Here is a 20,173-nt window from a genome sequence, read left to right as displayed (position 1 = left end):
TTTGGAGAGAAGAGAACCACTTGTATGAATATCAAGAGCTCAGATGGAAACCCAGTTCTAAGCAAAGAAGGGAAGGCAGAAAGGTGGAAGGAGTATATAGAGGGTTTATACAAGGGAGATGTACTTGAGGACAATATTATGGAAATGGAAGAGGATGTAGATGAAGACGAAATGGGAGATAAGATACTGTGTGAAGAGTTTGACAGAGCACTGAAAGACCTGAGTCGAAACAAGGCCCCGGGAGTAGACAACATTCCACTAGAACTACTGATGGCCTCGGGAGAGCCAGTCATGACAAAACTCTACCATCTGGTGAGCACGATGTATGAGACAGGCGAAATACCATCAGACTTCAAGAAGAATATAATAATTCCAATCCCAAAGAAAGCACGTGTTGACAGATGTGAAAATTACCGAACTATCAGTTTAATAAGTCACACCTGCAAAATACTAATGCGAATTCTTTACAGACGAATGGAAAAACTGGTAGAAGCCGACCTCGGGGAAGATCAGTTTGGATTCCGTAGAAATGTTGGAACACGTGAGGCAATACTGACCTTACGACTTATCTTGGAAGAAAGATTAAGAAAAGGCAAACCTACGTTTCTAGCATTTGTAGACTTAGAGAAAGCTTTTGACAATGTTGACTGGAATACTCTCTTTCAAATTCTGAAGGTGGCAGGGGTAAAATACAGGGAGCGAAAGGCTATTTCCAATTTGTACAGAAACCAGATGGCAGTTATAAGAGTAGAGGGGCATGAAAGGGAAGCAGTGGTTGGGAAAGGAGTGAGACAGGGTTGTAGCCTCTCCCCGATGTTATTCAATCTGTATATTGAGCAAGCAGTAAAGGAAACAAAAGAAAAATTCGGAGTAGGTATTAAAATTCATGGAGAAGAAGTAAAAACTTTGAGGTTCGCCGATGACATTGTAATTCTGTCAGAGACAGCAAAGGACTTGGAAGAGCAGTTGAACGGAATGGACAGTGTCTTGAAAGGAGAATATAAGATGAACATCAACAAAAGCAAAACGAGGATAATGGAATGTAGTCAAATTAAATCGGGTGATGCTGAGGGAATTAGATTAGGAAATGAGACACTTAAAGTAGTAAAGGAGTTTTGCTATTTGGGGAGTAAAATTACCGATGATGGTCGAAGTAGAGAGGATATAAAATGTAGACTGGCAATGGCAAGGAAAGCGTTTCTCAAGAAGAGAAACTTGTTAACATCGAGTATAGATTTAGGTGTCAGGAAGTCGTTTCTGAAAGTATTTGTATGGAGTGTAGCCATGTATGGAAGTGAGACATGGACGATAACTAGTTTGGACAAGAAGAGAATAGAAGCTTTCGAAATGTGGTGCTACAGAAGAATGCTGAAGATAAGGTGGGTGGATCACGTAACTAATGAGGAGGTATTGAATAGGATTGGGGAGAAGAGAAGTTTGTGGCACAATTTGACTAGAAGAAGGGATCGGTTGGTAGGACATGTTTTGAGGCATCAAGGGATCACAAATTTAGCATTGGAGGGCAGCGTGGAGGGTAAAAATCGTAGAGGGAGACCAAGAGATCAATACACTAAGCAGATTCAGAAGGATGTAGGTTGCAGTAGGTACTGGGAGATGAAGAAGCTTGCACAGGATAGAGTAGCATGGAGAGCTGCATCAAACCAGTCTCAGGACTGAAGACCACAACAACAACAGGATCAATATTAAAAAGTTGTAATCTCCCCACGGAAAATTACCCTCTACCACGCAATAATTAATAATTATCAATCAAATCATCCACATTTATTCACTTTTGGAAAGTATCTGATCGGATTTTCTAGTAATATATGCGCCGACAGCTCGCCGACGCCAAGGTATTTTTCTAGTACGTTTATTCTTTGGAAGAACAGAGATAAATATATGTATTCTCCATGGTTGTTAGGGAGGAATAACGACGACAGCTTCGGAAGTATCTGTTGAAAGATTGTCGGGTTGCTAAAAGAGACATATTTGCTCTTCTTCTCGCTAAAGCGAGCTATTAACATTTGTGCCACTAGCGGGTTATTTGAAGAGAGAGAAAAACTGTAAATGCAAATTAAGTAAGACTTGGAATCAACAGAAAACGGAACATGTAATGGAGATGGATTGAATATACAATTTTTCCTCAGAAATAAGGTTTGTGACCCTTTTATTCTAGAGTGAATAACGAATGAGTTCTCTGTCTGAATCATTGATGATTGTCTTGGCCCTGTAATTAGTGGGGTAGTTTCAGTTGTGACGAAGAGAGCCTGCAATCACCGATATTTTATAAAATCGTCCAAAAAGGCTTCGGACACATCTGAAATTCTAAATCTGTCGTAAAATGAACGAATTGTTCAAACGATCGATTTTCCCAACTGAATGCAGCGCTTAACAATAATAACAGATATAAAGATCTTTTACAGCAAGCCAGCCGCTGAATATTAAGATGAAGGGCTCCACCAGAGATTCTATTGGGCTGAGTTCACGTAATTAAATAATATATTTAAAACTGTATATAGATAAAGGACAGAGAGAGAGAGAGAGAGAGAGAGAGAGAGAGAGCGAATGAAATTAGAGAAAATACGCAGAATCCTCCATTAGTATAATTGTTTGCCGGTCTTATCACGGATCAGCCCAAAGATAAAACAGGAAGCCCTTACTTTACTGTACAGGTTTATGTGTGAGAGACATTACACCAAGTTAGCGGCAAGCTGCATTCACATACTTTCATCATTTACAGTACAATCCATTATAAAGTGTTCCCACTCAACCCTCTCAAAATCTAATGAAATGTGGTGTGAAGGTTCTATATGGTCTTTGATGGTTATATATCAAATTTCAGTCCAGTATCTTCAGTGGTTGAATTTTTAGGGGCTTTTAAAGAGAGGTACACATCACATATGAGGGTGCAAATGTGCCAAGTTTGCTAGGCTTTTTTAAAAATTCTAGCAGACATTCGGTCATTTGCTTTAATATACATAGACAAATTTTTATGCTGAATGACACCATGGCAAAAATTAGGGATTTAGCCACACCTAAATATAGATAAAAGCCTCTAAAGTGGCTAAAACATTTGTCGCACTATTGTGAGAGCCAAGGTCTGACCAACCACTGCTACTTTTCATATGAACCAATCACACCAAAACTTCAAGAGGGTTAGTCCTACCCATGATGTCTATATGTGGATCAAATTTAATTAACATTGGATATCTAGGTGAAAAGATATGCATCTGCATAGTTGGCCAGTTATCTACATGCAAATTTTAGGGTATTTTTTGGGGACAATATTTCAACTGTGTTTCTTCAATTCTTTTTTTCTTGCCACAGTTGGAAAGAGCACACTTTAAGCTTTCAAAGCTACATCGTTTAATTTCTGGATCTTGGATATTGATCAATAAGCATACCTATCAGAAGTAGGAAAAATGTATTACTGATAATAATGAAAAATTAATACAACTTGAAGTTGTAAATAAAAAAAAAGTGTGATTGTAGTGCCTTTTAATGGTATAAGATTTTCCTGCGGCTTAGGAAATTAACTATGCTAATAAGATGAGTTTTTACATTATTTTACAGCATAGAACATAAATATAATAAAACCTCAGAAAATGTGCTTAAGATTATAAAATCTAGATGATCATAATGGAACACTATGTTACTTTTTAACATTTTAAGCCTACAATGCATGGCGATGTGTATATGCATTCTCACTCACTTTCCATCAATTGGCAGTTTTCACAGGATCAGTCTTCTGTGTGATGTAATCTTTGGTGATGATATTTTTACAATCTTTGTGTTGAGTATAATCAATAATCACTGTTGTAACTGAAGGTAAGAGCTAAACAACATGTTTTGATGTGCTAATTTGTATATTTTATGAACAAACAAGTCTGAATCTGCTAAGCTTCAAACCAAGATATTCATGAGCTTTCAAAATTGCTTGTTATAGGTTAATAAACTATTACATAAAATGAACCAAGAGACCCTTGCACCCTGCGGTTTTGGTGGATCAAATGGAACTGATTGTCATTAAGTCATCACCATTTTATTATGTCAACTACAATCAGTTAAGGAAATGTCACCAGTGGAAAAGGAGCTTCTACAATGTAAGTTTGGGCTTGATTTTACTGAAGATGCCCAATTTTGTCCATATCATAATGCCTCATTGATGAAAAAGTTTCAGTTCCTGCAGAAGACTTGCTGCAACCTGTTTGGTAGAGAAAAACATCTAATCAAGAAAGCTTTAACACCAGTAACCATTGCAATGTCTGATAAGTTGAAGTTACTGACTAATTAAATTTTTAAACCTGGTCAGAAAATTTGTACCAAATGTAGACATGAAGTGACCCAAAAAGAATCATCCCATCAGGATAAGCAAGAAGACATGGATGTTGTTGATGCTTGCCTTACTGCTAATACTTCATTGCCACTACTTGGAGAGTCACCATTATCTTCAACAGATTAGCAAATGGGATTCAGTGGGATACATAAATCGCAAAGTTCTGGAAGCTCAAGGCAACATCACTAAGCTGCTGGTGTGAGACACGTAGATATTGTGCAAATATAAATGGAAGAGTGCCAAAAATGTAAAGAAATGGACATCTTAAATTAAAGTACCTAAGATTAAGCTTCGGACTTCAAGCAATTGTAGCAAATTTCAAATTTTGACACTGGCACGAAATTGTTGGACTACTGAAAAAATTGCCAAAGAATTTGCTGTTTCAACTAAAACTGTGAAGAAGGCTACGAAACTAAAGATAGCAGATGGGATTTTGGCAACAACTACAAACACAAAAGGGAAAAAGCTCAATGTTGAAGTAAAACAAAATCTTCTGACTTTTTTTGAAGATGACGAGTTTTATCATTTATGTCCCAGCAAAAAGGATTGTGTTGCAGTAAGAATAAATGTGGAAAAGATTCACATGCAGAAACATCCTCTTTTATGTAACATGAAAAAAATGTTTCATTTCTTATTGTAAGCAGTATGGAGATCAACTGAGCTTCTCAAAATTTTGTGAGCTCAGGCTAAAATGGTGTACTACAGTTGGTGCTTCTGGTTGGTTGGTTTAAAAGAGGTGGGAAGGGACCAAGCTGCTATGTCATTGGTCCCTTGTTCCAAATAAAACAATGCCACAAGGGTGAGAATAATACAAATGAGACTTACAACACAAAACGGAAAGAAAGGAAAAACCACAAGAACAACGGAAGGGCAACAAACACTTAAATGGAAAAAACAGGATGAGAAAACAGCAGAGATGCAAGAAACAGGGAGAAGAGATTAAAACAAGAAAGCAGATTACCATGGCTGGCTGACCACGAGAAGAAAACAGAGAAACCAGCTACTCTGCAACACATTAAAACCTCCACCCTTAAAGCAAGAGGGTGGAGGACACACAGGGACAAAGGACATGTGCTAAAACTTAGATCAAATGATAAAACCCACCCTCACGAATAAAATGTAAAACTAAATCAGCTGATGAGGCGTTATCACATAAAATTAGTGGCAATGAGTGTGGTAACCTAAGATTTCATCACAGGGCAGTCAGAGTAGGACAGTGCACCAGAATACGGGTCAATGTCGACCACGCGCCGCACCGACACTGAGGCGGTTCTTCACAGCGAAGGAGGTAGCCGTGGGTCGCCCATGCATGGCCAAAACGCAGCCAGCAGAGAACCACAGAATCCCTGCGAGAGGCCTGCATGGAAGACTTCCACACATTTGTAGTCTCCTTAACTGCACGCAGTTTGTTGTGCGTACTGAGATAATGCCATTCCGTCTCCCAAAGCTGAAAAACCTTGCGGCGTAATAATGATCGCAGGTCAGTTACGAGTATACTGATCTCCAGAAGCGGTTTCCGGGTAGCCTGTTTCGCCAGCCTGTCAGTAAGTCCATTTCCTGGGATCCCAATGTGTCCTAGGGTCCGCGCAAACACCATCGAACGACTGGACCGTTCCAGGGCATACAGGGACTACTGGATGGTCGCTACCAAAAGATGGCGAGGGTAGCACTGGTCGATAGCCATGTACCGCAAGTCTCTAGAGGAATGGAAGGTTCCAATTGATTGGAAAAGAGCACAGGTAGTTCCAGTTTTCAAGAAGGGTCCTTGAGCAGGTGCACAGAACTATAGGCCTATATCTCTGACATCGATCTGTTGTAGAATTTTAGAACATGTTTTTTGCTCGTGTATCATAACATTTCTGGAAACCCAGAATCTATTCTGTAGGAATCAACATGGATTTCGGAAACAGCGATCGTGTGAGACCCAACTCACTTTATTTGTTCATGAGACCCAGAAAATATTAAGATACAGGCTCCCAGGTAGATGCCATTTTCCTTGACTTCCAGAAGGCGATCGATACAGTTGTGCGCTGTTGCCTGATAAACAAAGTAAGAGCCTACAGAATATAAGACCAGCTGCATGGCTGGATTGAAGAGTTTTTAGCAAACAGAACACAGCATGTTGTTCTCAATGGAGAGACGTCTACAGACATGAAAAACACCTCTGGCGTGCCACAGGGGAATGTTGTGGGACCATTGCTTTTCACAATATATATAAATGACCTAGCAGATAGTGTCTGAAGTTCCATGCGGCTTTTCGTGGATGATGCCGTAGTATACAGAGAAGTTGCAGCATTAGAAAATTGCAGCGAAATGCAGGAAGATCTGCAGTGGATAGGCACTTGGTACAGGGAGTGGCAACTGACCCTTAACATAGACAAATGTAATGTATTGCGAATACATAGAAAGAAGGATCCTTTATTGTATGATTATATGATAGCGGAACAAACACTGGTAGCAGTTACTTCTGTAAAATATCTGGGAGTACGCGTACGGAACGATCTGAAGTGGAATGATCATATAAAATTAATTGTTGGTAAGGCGGATGCCAGGTTGAGATTCATTGGGAGAGTCCTTAGAAAATACAGTCCATCAACAAAGGAGGTGGCTTACAAAACACTAATTCGACCTATACTTGAGTACTGCTCATCAGTGTGGGATCCGTACCAGGTGGGGTTGACGGAGGAGATAGAGAAGATCCAAAGAAGAGCGGCGCGTTTCGTCACAGGGTTATTTGGTAAGCGTGATAGCATTACGGAGATGTTTAGCAAACTCAAGTGGCAGACTCTGCAAGAGAGGCGCTCTGCATCGCGGTGTAGCTTGCTGTCCAGGTTTCTGGATGAGGTATCGAATATCTAGCTTCCCCCTACTTATACCTCCCGAGGAGATCATGAATGTAAAATTAGAGAGATTTGAGGGTGCACCGAGGCTTTCCAGCAGTCGTTCTCCCCTTGAACCATACGCGACTGGAACAGGAAACGGAGGTAATGCAGTGGCAAGTAAAGTGCCCTCCGCCACACACCGTTGGGTGGCTTGCGGATATAAATGTAGATGTAGATAGCTTGTAGGCTGCTCAAGGAGTCAGTACACAGAAGAAATGACTCAGCAGGGCATAAGCAGATGTGCTCAAGGGCACAAGATATGGCCGCCAGCTCTGAAGTCAAAACACTGCAGCCATCTGGCAAGAAGTGCTCTTCAATATGTTCTCTGTGAACATACGCAAAGCCAACGTGACCATCAGCTATCAAGCTGTCGGTGTAAACCACTTCATGGCTCCCGTACATGTCGAGAATCGAGAGGAAGTGACAGCAGAGAGCCACAGGGTTAACGGAGTCCTTAGGGCCATGTGAAAGGTCCAGACGAAGCTTCGGCCAAGGTATACACCATGGAGGTGTATGTGAATGGATCTCAAGTAGAGGTGGTAAAAGGAAGGACTCCAGTTCAGACAGAAGGGACCAGACGTGAATCGCAATTGTAAGCCCTGACGTGGGCTGCCGATGCAGGAGATGAAAAGCAATGGTTGGGAAAACGAGACAGTAACTTGGATGCTCAGGAGAACTACGAATGTGTCAACCTAACTGGCCAGCAGTTGTGCACGCCTAACCTTCAATGGAGGGATTCAGGCCTCCACCAGGATGCTGGTGACCAGACTCATCCTAAAAGCTCCTGTTGCTAGGAGAATGCCACAGTGGTGCACTGGGTCAAGGAAATGCAAAGCTGGGGACACTGCCGAACCATAAACCAGACTCCCATAAGCAAGGTGGGATTGAACAAGGGCTCTGTGGAGTTGCAGCAGCATAGAGCGATCTGCACCCCAGCTGGTGTTGCTCAGGCAGCGGAGGGTGTTGAGGTGCTGCAAGGGTGTTGAGGTGCTGCCAGCACTTCCGCTTCAGTTGACGGAGGTGAGGAAGCCAAGTCAATCGGGCATCGAAAACCACTCCAAAGAATCAATATGTCTCCACTACAGTGAGTGGATCATCATTAAGATAAAGTTCTGGTTCCGGATAAATGGTACGACGCCGACAGAAGTACATAACACACGACTTTTCGGCTGAAAGCTGGAAGCTGTGGGCTACAGCCCATGACTGCATCTTGTGGATGGCTCCCTGTAGGCACCGCTCAGCAACACCAGTATTGGAGGTGCAGTACGAAATGCAGAGGTTGTCTGCATACAGAGAAGGTGAGATGGACAGCCCTACAGCTGCTGCTAGACCGTTAATGGCCACTACAAATAGAGATACATTCATTACTGGACCCTGTGGGACCCCATTCTCCTGGATATTGGGGACACTATGGGAGGCACCAACTTGGACACGGAAAGTATGGAGTGACAGGAAATGTTATGTAAAAGTCGGGAGCAGGCCCTGGAGACTCCACTCATATAACATGGCAAGGATATGATGTCGCCAGGTTGTGTCGTAAGCTTTTCGTAAATCAAAAAAGGTACCAACCAGGTGCTGGCGTCTGGAAAAAGCTGTTCGAATGGCACACTCGAGGGACACAAGATTATCAGTGGTAGAGCGACCCTGGCAGAAACTTCCTGGTATGGAGCCAGTAGGCCACGTGACTCCAGGACCCGACACAACCGCCGTGTCACCATACGTTCTAGCAAGTTAAAAAGAACTTTGATGAGGCTGATGGGCCAATAGCTATCCACATCAATTGGGTTTTCACCGGGTTTGAGCACTGGAATGATGGTGCTCTCCCGCCATTGCAATGGAAAGACACCATTGCACCAGATCTGGTTGAAAATGATGAGGAGATGTCGCTTGCAGTCAGACGAAAGATGTTTAAGCACCTGACTGTGGATCCGATCTGGTCCAGGGGCTGTGTCGGGGCAAAGTACAAGGTCGTTGAGGAGCTCCCACTCTGTAAATGGGGCATTATAAGGTTCACTGTGGCATGTAGTGAACGACAAAACCTTCCCTTCCATCTGCCGTTTGAGGGTGCAAAAGGCTGGGGTGTAATTTGCCGATGCAGAAGCTCGAGTATAGTGCTCGGCAAACTGCTTGGCAATCACGTTTACGTCAGTAGATGACAAGCCATCGATGTTAACGCCAGGGTCACCTGTTGGGGTCTAGTAGCCAAAACCATGTCTGATATTCCCCCAGACTTGGGAAGGTGACGTATTGCAGCCAATGGTTGAGACGTACCTCTCCCAACACTCCTGTTTCCGTCTTTTTACCAGCTGGTGAATGCGGGCACGGAGCTGTTTAAAATCTATTAGGTGCACTAGGGAAGAGAGCCACTTATGTCACTATACAGCCCGCCTACACTCATTAACGGCCTCAGCAATTTCCAGAGACCACCAAGGTACTGACTTTCGCCAGGAACACCCTAAGGAACAAGGGATTGCAGTTTCCGCCGCAGAAACGATCTTTCGAGTGACCAGCTCAAGCACCACATCTATGGTATCATGTGGGGCGGGTGAAAGCTTCCCTTGTTTAAAGCCCATCTGGGTAAGCATCTATGGGCATGACACTGGGGGAGTGACAGGAAGATGGGGAAGTGGTCACTACCACACAAGTCATCATGGGCTCTCCAGAGTACAGACGAGACAAGTTCTGGGCTGCAAAGTGATAAATCAATGGCCAAGTAACTACCATGAGGCACACTGAAATGTATGGCGACTACAGTATTTAGGAGGCAGAGGTCGAGCTGAGACAGTAAATTTTCGATAACTCTACCTCGGCCAGTAAGCACGGTGCTACCCCACAAGGGGTTATGGGCGTTAAAATCTCCCAAAAGTAGCAAAGGTTTAGGGAGCTGATCAGTCAGGCAGCCAATATGTTCAGGGGTACTGCACCATCTGGAGCGAGATACACATTACAGACAGTTATTTCCTGCGTTGTCCGTATCCTGACAGCCACAGCTTCAAGAGGAGTTTTAAGGGGAACAGGTTCACTACAAACCGAGTTCAGGACATAAACAAAAACTCCACCTGACACTCTATTATATTCACTGTGGTTCTTATAATATCCCCTATAGCCATGGAGGGTAAGGGTCTGCAGTGCCAGGAACCAGGTTTCCTGGAGGGCAATGCAGAAAGCAGGTGTAAAGCTTAACAGTTTCCGTAGTTCAGCCAGGTGGTGGGAAAAACCGCCACATTTCAACTGGAGGATAATGTTATCATGAGACTGGGAAGGCATGAAACACTCAATGAGGCAGTCTACGCCTCAGGGTCACCTGCTGCCACTGGATGAGTACTTGTGCGATCAACATCCATTGTGTCTGAGGGCAAAGCGAGATCTAGGTCCTCAGCGAACACAAAAATCTCCACTTAATCCTCAGACACATAGCTTGTAGGTAGCGGTGGTGTGGGTGCCACTGCAGTGCCTTGGCTCTCAGGGGTCTTTTTCTTTTTTTGGTTTCTCTCACTTTTCCTTAGATTTTTCTGGCTAGGAGGGCTTCAGTGATTCATTCTCAGTGATTGAGGAGGACAGTGAAGCCCTACGACCAGCTACCTGTGGGTGCTTCAGCCACTGGCAGGTGTCCGCTTTGCCACTGGTAGAATACTGGGAAGGGAGTGACCCAAGGGGCCCCTTCCTAGCGAGAGTAGCTGAAGAAGACTTACGCTTCTCCAGTTGAGAATGTGGGACTGGTGTCCCCAATGGTTTGGGGGTTGTTCTTTCTGAAGTAGGTGGTGCAGGAGCAACAGGGAGGGAAGTGCCCCCCACCATCAAGGGGCAGGTGTAGTTTTACGGCTCTGAGAGCTGACTGGAATTGGTGGAACTGACGAGGTGATAACCATTCTCGTAACGGCGGTGTAGGAAGATGTCACAGGAACAGGATGTAGGATTTCAAACTTCCTCTTAGCCTCAGTGTAGGTCAGTCGGTCTAGGGTCTTGTGTGCCATGATTTTCCTCTCTTTCTGTAAAATCCTGCAGTCTGGCGAGCAAGGTGAATGATGCTCTTCGCAGTTGACAGAGATGGGAGGTGGGGCACATGGAGTATTGGGATGCAAAGCACGTCCACAATTTCAACAGGTGACACTGGAAGTACAATGGGAAGACATGTGGCCGAACTTCCAGCACTTAAAGCACTGGATCGGGGGAGGGTTATATGGCTTAAGATCACAGTGGTAGACAATCACCTTGACCTTCTTGGGTAATGTGTCACCCTCGAAGGTCAAGCTGAAGGCACCGGTGGCAACCTGATTATCCTTCGGATCCCAATGGATGCACCAGACAAAATAAACACCTCGCCACTCTAAATTGGCATGCAGATCATCGTCAGACTGCAAAAGAAGGTCCCTGTGGAAAATAATAACCTGGACAATATTGAAGCTCTTATGGGGTGTGATAGTAACAGAAACATCCCCCAGCTTGTCACAAGCGAGTAATGCCCGTGACTGAGCAGAGGAGGCAGTTTTTATCACGAGTGACGCAGAGTGAATTTTGGACAATCCCTCCACCTCCCCAAACTTGTCCTCTAAATGTTCTACTAAAAACTGAGGCTTCATCGGCACAAAGGATTCCCCATCAGATCTCGTGCACACTACGCACCAGGGCGAGTAAGATTCGCTACCATCCTTAGCCTGGCATTCTTCCCATGGTGTGGCCAGGAAGGGGAACGACTTTGGGCCATTAAATTGAGCCCTTAAGCACTTTGAGACTGCTGGTGGTTGACCACCAGCAAGAGATAATGTACTAAGCTTCATGGCCATTGCCGGGACTCCTGATGCCCCAGGGTGATGGGCATCTACTCCTTGGCATACGTGGGGAGTTAATGGTGCAGGCATCAGCAGAGCGATTCCTGTGTGGTCAGTGGGCTTCAACCAACAGGGTACATGGTGACCCCACCACAACAGACTGGCTACCGTGCTGGATATCAGGTGCAAACAAGTCCATTATCATCGTCAGTGCAGAAAACGATACTGCTGCACTGTGGATGGAGGAAAATGCACCCAGGAGTGTGACCTCGCCCAAGAGCTGGAGAATGAGTGGAAGTGCAGATCCATGTCAACGTCTGCCAAAGGTCTTAGAGCACAATGGACATGATGCATCATTCAGGCGCCCTTCCCCAACTGGCTTGCTCTTCAAGAAAATTTTGAAGAATGGAGGTCAAACCCCGAGATGATCCCATAAATGCCCAAACTCATGAGACTCCTTTTAGTCTCCTCTTACGACAGGCAGGAATATACCTCAGGCCTATTCTAACACCTGGACCAGCAGGGGGGTGGTGCTTCTGCATCGTATTCAGTATGTGTATGTGCAATTCATCAAAATGTCAAATTAATGTTGGCTTCAGCAATATCCATCCAAGGATTTGATGACAAAAGCTGTATGCAGTCTGGAGTAAAAAGAACGTGTGCTGCAATGTTGTGAGGAATGTCCGGAAAAAATGCAACTAGAGGCTTTTCTTGACGATGCTTTTAAAGACTATGACCCTGAAGAAACAATGGAAAACAAGCAATGGGCCCTTAGTGACAGACATACATTAGAGACATGTCGGAGAACAGTAGAAAATTTCATGGAGGCACTAGTTCTGAAAATTACTGGTTTAAGAAGCAAACACTTTGTGTCAAAACACCAAAGTTTATATCTTAAACAACTAATAATAAATCTTGCAGAAAATGAATTAATTATATTGATGGATTTTGCTGAGAATTATTCAGTTTTTGTTCAAGATACTGTGCAAGGATTTCATTGGGAGAATAGTCATGCTGCATTACATCCATTTGTTGTCTATTTTCGTGAGAAAGAATGTCAGGGTATTAGCATTTGTATGACTGGCAACTGTCTCTGTCATGGTACCACTGCTGTTCATGCCTTTCAAACAAAGTTAATAGTACATTTAACGGCAAAGATTGAAAGCATTTAGTGATGGTTCAGCTGCTCATTATAATAATTTCAAAAATTTCATCACTTTATGCCTGCACGAAAAGGATTTTGGTATCACTGCCAAATGAAATGTTTTTGGAACAAGCCACCGTAAATCGCCTTGTGATGACACTGGGGGAATAGCAAAAATGCTAGCAGCCGGTGTTAGTCTGCAGAGGCCCTTAGATAACCAAATATAGATTCCACATGATTTGTTCAAATTCTGTGATAATAGTATTCCAGACAAAGTTTTTTTCTGTACCAAAAGTAGAGATTGAAAAAATTCAGCTTGGTCAAGAAACGAGGTTTGCCATGGGACATACAATATCTGGAAAAAGAGAAAATCATAAATTTAAGCCAGTTAACTGTAATCAGCTCAGAGTAAGCAGAGTTTCCAATGACAGTGCAGCATTCACAGTTCATGTCTTCGAAGCAGGTGAAGAAATTCCAGCAATCTCAATTGCACATTTACAACAAGGACAATGTATTGTATCTATGCATGCATGTCTGTCTGTCTGTATGTATGTATCACAATTTTTAGTGGGTTGGAAACATGTGAAGTTTCACATGAACAACAAGATGTCCTCATCAGCTTTATGCACTCACACAGTTCTGCTTGTTCCTTCCACTGACCAACTGCTAAAGACACCTGCTGGATTCCTGTGCAACATGTTTTCATGACTTTAGAAGCACCAACATCATCATCATCATCAGGAAGACAATACAGTTATCTACAATCTGCGATTGGCAAAATTGTAGGGGTCGACAGAAGCGTCCGATCCCACGTGGCGGCTTTGACCCGTGACGTAAGGGTGTTGTCGTGTGTGACGTCACGACGGCGCGGAGTTTGGTTTGAGTGTGGCTGTCTCCAGTTCTGTTTTATCTTATTTTATTTACTTTTCTGATCTGTTCGTTCTATCTCGTGAGTTTTTTTTTTTTTTTTAATTTAAAAACACTTATTACTTATTTTAATTATCTGTTTCCTCCAATTTCTGTTTTAGTTTATTATATTTATCTTTCTGATCTGTTCGTTCTATCCCATGAGATTTTTTTTTTAAAAAAGACAAAAAACACTAATCAGCTACTGAAGCATCTTTATCTTCTATGGGTTGCAGGGGTTACGACCCCTGGGGAGGTGGGTGGGTATTCATGCATGGCTGTCTTTACTTACACGTTGTAGCTACGCAAGGCGTCTAAATTTGTTTATATTTAGTTTGCCCCCCACCCAAAACACCCCATTTCCCGCGCTTGTCCCGTTAGTGTCATTAGGCTTCTTGTGGAAAGTGTGTGTGTTTGTTTCCGCCATATTTGTGACGTCATGGGTCAAAGCAGACGGGCGGGATCGGACGCTTCCGTATTTCCAATTGTAGAACTGTTTAAAACAAAAAATGGAACAGACTATTTTGTATTTTTGTTTTGCAAATTTGCTGTGTTGTGTATTATACTTGTTTTCACGGCATGTGTTGTATTAATGTTTGAAATTGATTTATATAATGGAATAAAAAATAAATTATGGGACTTAATGAGTAAAATGTTTCACTTTTCAATCTTCTCGAAGTGCTATAATAATAATAATTTTTGAAACCTATTCTTACTCACCAAAATGCAAGACCCAAAAATTAAAAAATATAGCTTTAAGAGCTTAAAGCACATTCTTTCCAGCTGTGGGAAAAAAAGAGACACAGTTTAGATATTGCCCTCCCCTCCCCGCCCCCCCCCCCTCCAAAAAAAATACCCTTATATTTGCAGTAGAAAATTTTGGCCAAATTTGCACATGCATAACTTTTCATCTAAGCATCCATAAAAAAAGGTATCTTTATATATTAAAGCAAGTGACCAAATGTTTTCTAGAACTTCTAAAAAAGCCTAGCAAACTTGGCACATTTGCACCTTCGTATTATTGCGAAGACAAGTAGCCTCTCTTTAAAAGTCCCTAGAAATTCAGCCACTGAAGATACCGGACTGTAATTTGGTATATAACCATCCAAGACCTTATAGAATTTCATTAGATTTGGAGCTGGTCGAGTGGGGACCCTGGTCCCCTTGACATGGAATGACCCAATAATATACCTAGGCCATCTTTCATTTTCTAATATACAATGTCTAGATATTCTTTATTTCCCTGACACAGTGAAGCATCAACCCGATTTCTACAATCCAACATCTACACTCCACAAGCTCCTGGACAGTTCATGGCACATTGTACTAATATTATCAACTTTTATCCTTGTTCCAATTGCTTATTAAGCAAGAGGACAAAAAACCATCCATATGTCCCCGTACAGTCCTTAATCTCTCTTATCTTATTATCCCTACACAGGATATATGATGGTAGCAGAGTAACTGTCACACAATCTCCATAGAATACAGGTTCTTTAAATTTACTCAATTTAGGGTTTCACTGGAACTACGTCGTCTTTCTTATAAGGCTTCATATTTAAGTATCTATGATGATACGAACAGCACATCTCTGAATTCGTTTAATGACTGCTGTCATGCTTCCTTAATAAAAATTGCAAACGCTGGACTAATATAACAGAATTGGACCTGTATGTGATTTCCTTTACAGATGCATTGCATTTTTCCAGAATCCTTCCAATAAATCTAAGTCTCCCATTTGCCCTCCCTAAGACTGGTATAACTTGATCATCTCATTTCATACCACTGCTTAGAATATTACCTCTAAATGTCTTTATGATCTGATGTGCTCAAAACGTTTACCACTAATCTTATAATATGATACTATTGGGTCCTTTCTCTTTGTTATAGGCATTACCTTACATTTATTTGAATTTAAAGAGAGTTTCCAATCATTATTAATAAACTAAACTCCATCCAAACATGCCTTGATAGTATTGACCAACCACCATGTTATCCTCAGCCAATAGATGTCACTGAATATGGAGAGGCATGTGGTCAGCACACTGCTCTCCCCACCATTGTCAGTTTTCGTAAATGGAGCCACTACTTCTCCATCAAGTAGCTCCTCAACTGGTCTCACAAGGGCTGAGTACACCCGCCTACAGCACTCGGCAGACCTGGATGGTCATTAACCCGAGTGTACATGCACTTAACTTCAGTGATCAGACAAGAACCAGTGTTCCCATTGCAGTAAGGCCATTGGCAAGCAGAAATTCTGTTCATGTCTTTCTGCACCTCCTTACAATTGTCCAGTGATGGTGTCTTCTTGTACATGAAAGAGCATCACCAGCAAACAATCTTATACTGTTGCCATTCCTAGATGAAAAAACTGCTCAAGTATATTGAAAACATTATTGGTCTTATTTGCTCTCTTGTGGCACACCTGAGAATTATTTGCAGTCCAGTACAGAGTACTGGGTTCTACTAGTCAATTATTCCCTGAGCCAATCACATTTTGTGAAGATACTTCATAAGGTCATATCTTGATGAGCAGTCAAAAGTGTGAGACAGACAGAATCTGCCTGCTCACTTGTGTCTAATGTTTGAATGATACCTATCTTCACATAAACACAGTTCATTTCAGTCAGACATATTCTTCTTGGTATTGCAACTTTCACATATATTAGTGTGTGTTACAAACAGCTCTTCAACATCTCCCAAGCTGTTACACACATACACAGAGGAAAAAGAGAGAGAGAGAGAGAGAGAGAGAGAGAGAGAGAGAGAGAGAGAGCAAAGCAATCTGTAGGATTATCAAACAAGTCAGTTAGACTTAGCAGAGAGGATCCCAGCAATATCTGTTACTGAAATTGTACAATGCTGAACTTTAATCTTTATTTACTAATACCTGTAGCAAACATAAGATTAAATAACAAAATATCAAATTCAGATGCCCTAGATTTACACCTACTTGAGCGGACAATAATTTCAACCTACAGCCAGTAAACATATTGCAAAAGTACCATTATAAACCAGTAACTGAACTGATTTAGCGAAATAACAGGCATGCCAAAACTAAATGACTGGAAAGGGTGTTTGTTCCCCACTCCTTTTAAATAAGTCTAGTATATTAACAAGCATGCCATCCAGCTCAATAACACATAGGCTAAAGAACTACTGTGGTTTGTAACAGTTACTTCTCTCTTTTGATGTGTAAATGGGCCCATTAAAAATATCTGAGAGTGCTGCAGAAGGATGAATCCAGCAAGGGGCAATGTATGCACAGCCATCTGTCATGAAAACACAACTATTTCACCATTCACCACAAAACTAACATGTAACACAAGTTGTAAGTAGCAACCCCATCCCTGCTCAGCTCCTTGCACCACTCTTAATTCTTCAAGGCGGTGGGATTAAAAGAACAGAGTATGTGTAGAAGTAGATAAAGTCAGATTTTATGTGTGTGTACTAGCTTAACTTGACTTCTCCTTTGACGGTGACATACTGTGTATGTATTGGTATACCATTTTAAATAAGCCTGTTGTTATGTGTGGATTTGTCTGTCTCTGTCACACAAATTCTCCTGCTGACATCTTACAGCTATAGTAGGTATAGGATCAGTGCCTTCTAACTATTCCTGACTGTGTAAAGGAAGCTTTTTACAGGTGCTTTTGTCATAAATATTGCACCTACTAGTGCCACTCATCTGCTGTGACTCATGACACCATCAAAACAGCACTCATATATGTAAAATACACACTATAACTGTTTTTTTAATTACTCTCATAACATCAAATTGACTGGCTTTGCAAAGTCGCAACCTAATATTCAACTTCCAAACCAACGTTGACTGTGGGTACACGACAGATCAGACTACCATCATACCCTACATTCAAAAAAGTAACACAGAAGCAAAACAAGTCTTCTCAGTGTTCTGTTTTACTTCACTTTGCACATGAATGTAATCACATGTCATATCAAATTACTTCATCATGGGTCAAAGCTGCGTTCTTGTATCAGTAGGTTCACCCACCCGTTTTGTTCATTACTGGATTGCTTTCAACATTTTGGTGACTTAAACAAAAATACATGGATACAGCGGCATACAATAAACTGTACTGTTCATTTTGACACACACATTCACCACAGGAGTCAAAGTGATCAATCCTGATTCAATGTTCATAATCATCTGTCATATACCAAAGTATAATTAAATTAAAAATTAGCTATTCATTGGATCATATGTCTACCATAGCTATGAAGAAGTACAAATAAAACTACGGTTTCAGTAACCTAATTGAAGATAAATATGTTTGATATACATTCATAACAACTCAAATATACTACGCTAATAATGTTAAATTATGACAACACTACTGTTACTTTAAGCTACTGCAGAGAAAAAAGTATGTGATATGGTCACTTACTCCAAAATAGGTTGTAATGACAGCGGATCCTTTGCTGCAAGGTGTTTCAAGATTACTGCGACAATCACTTCTTTTTGATTTAAAATAAGCGGTAACGTTTGAACATTCGGGAGCTCCCTTTTAAAGTTATCATAACTATCGGTCAGGTTTAAAACATTCCATTTTTGAAGACACTGGTGCATGTATGTGTCATCCTCATCAACATCCTCAAACTTATGCCTGACGCGGTGGAATACATCAATGTCAATATTTGCTATGCGCTCCGAAAATGGCTGGAACTGCACAGAAATAACTTCAGCACACGTGTACCATAAATATGATAAATTTAAATATTATATCACAAATGGTAGGTCAATATAAAGCTGCTAAATGTAGACAACTTTCAGTGCTTCTCAACATTACAAATAAAGTATAAATGAACATTTTACTGTTGTGTCAAGGGAAGAGCAAATAAACACACTTAATGATGGATGAACATTAGAGAGCCTCATAATGAACTGGTGTGCATTATGATTATTTTCTGCAAATGCTACTGCGTTCTTAATTTCAGTTAGAATCAGCAATCAGACCTTAAATGTGTTGCGTTCCTTGTGTCTCGTGGGCTTATTCTTCATTTTACAATCTCTAGTACAGCAAATAACACAAATCGGAAAAGTGCACGCTTTTCTAATACAATAAGGAACTAAGAAACTACACAACACTTCGTATACACTGTACCACCACCGACCACATGGTCTTCACGAAACAAACAAACCAAAGATAAACGTAAACATTATGTCAATTGCTTCGAGCACATGGAGGTGTTCGAGCATAGATCTTAGTATCTATGGTCGAAATTGTCAAAAAACAAGTGAACACCTATGGTAGAAGCTAAGCTTGATTCGATAGTTAAATTCGTGGTTTCCGATGTACATCTACATTTATCCTGTGGAAAGCATTCGTTAAGTGTATGGAAGATGGTACTTTGCTTTGTCCCATGTAATAGGGTTTCTTTCATACCATTCGCCTATAGCGCGTGGGAAGAATGACTGCATAAAGGCCTCTGTGCATGCTGTAATTAGTCAGATTTTGTTTTTGCTGTTCCTACGAGATTGATGCGTAAGTCATTATACCGTATTCCTAAATTACTCAATGAATACTGGTTCTTGAAACTTTGTAAGATAAATTCACTAGAAAGTTAGCGTCATGTTCAATTGTGGTCCGGTTCAGAGTTTTCAGATTGTGTGTGAAGCTCTCCCGTGGGTCAAACAAACCCACAGCGGTATAAATTCTCTGTCTTCTGTTCCATCGGCTATTGTGACTTTCATTACAACAATGTGTAGTTGATAAAGAAATCTCTATCCTCAAGCAAATCGAAGTGACCAAGGATATAAAACACCCGATGTTAGGAACTGCTGGATTAAGACACCGGTAAAGAAACAAAAAATGTGAGATCATAATAAGACAGCCCATAATAGTGATACTATTGGTACAACTAAAAATAAATTTACAGCTCTAACCTACAGTGGCCTGATGTCAGAAACAATAGAGCAATGTTTCCGAAAGATGGACATTCGGATTGGTACGCAGACAACCAATTCGCCAGGAAGTGCTTACTACTCCGAATAGATCCAAAACCTAATAAGTTCAACAAATCAGGTGCCTACAAGATCCACTGGGATGACTGTGACAGTTAGAACTACTACTTACATACTGTCCAGATGGCCGCTCTTGTAAAATCTGCTGCA

At 41.6% G+C, this 20,173-nt stretch overlaps 1 protein-coding gene across 1 annotated transcript in view; it reads right to left on the bottom strand.

The window, feature by feature from the left end:
* The window catches only part of LOC126223916 (small subunit processome component 20 homolog), a 206,637-nt gene extending 187,533 nt beyond the window's left edge, over positions 1 to 19,104 (bottom strand). The window contains exons 1-2 of the mRNA XM_049942200.1: positions 19,016 to 19,104; positions 18,447 to 18,724 (exon numbers count right to left, since the gene is read on the bottom strand). Of these exons, the coding sequence (XP_049798157.1) occupies positions 18,447 to 18,724; positions 19,016 to 19,060 (323 nt within the window). The 5' untranslated portion in view covers positions 19,061 to 19,104. The remainder of the gene's footprint in view (positions 1 to 18,446; positions 18,725 to 19,015) is intronic.
* Positions 19,105 to 20,173: the final 1,069 nt, after the last annotated feature.

Source organism: Schistocerca nitens, chromosome 1 (genome assembly GCF_023898315.1).
Source record: "Schistocerca nitens isolate TAMUIC-IGC-003100 chromosome 1, iqSchNite1.1, whole genome shotgun sequence".
Classification (NCBI taxonomy): Eukaryota; Metazoa; Arthropoda; class Insecta; order Orthoptera; family Acrididae; genus Schistocerca; species Schistocerca nitens.
The sequence above is the reverse complement of the archived record's forward strand: the minus strand, read 5'-3'. Positions and strand labels throughout refer to the sequence as shown.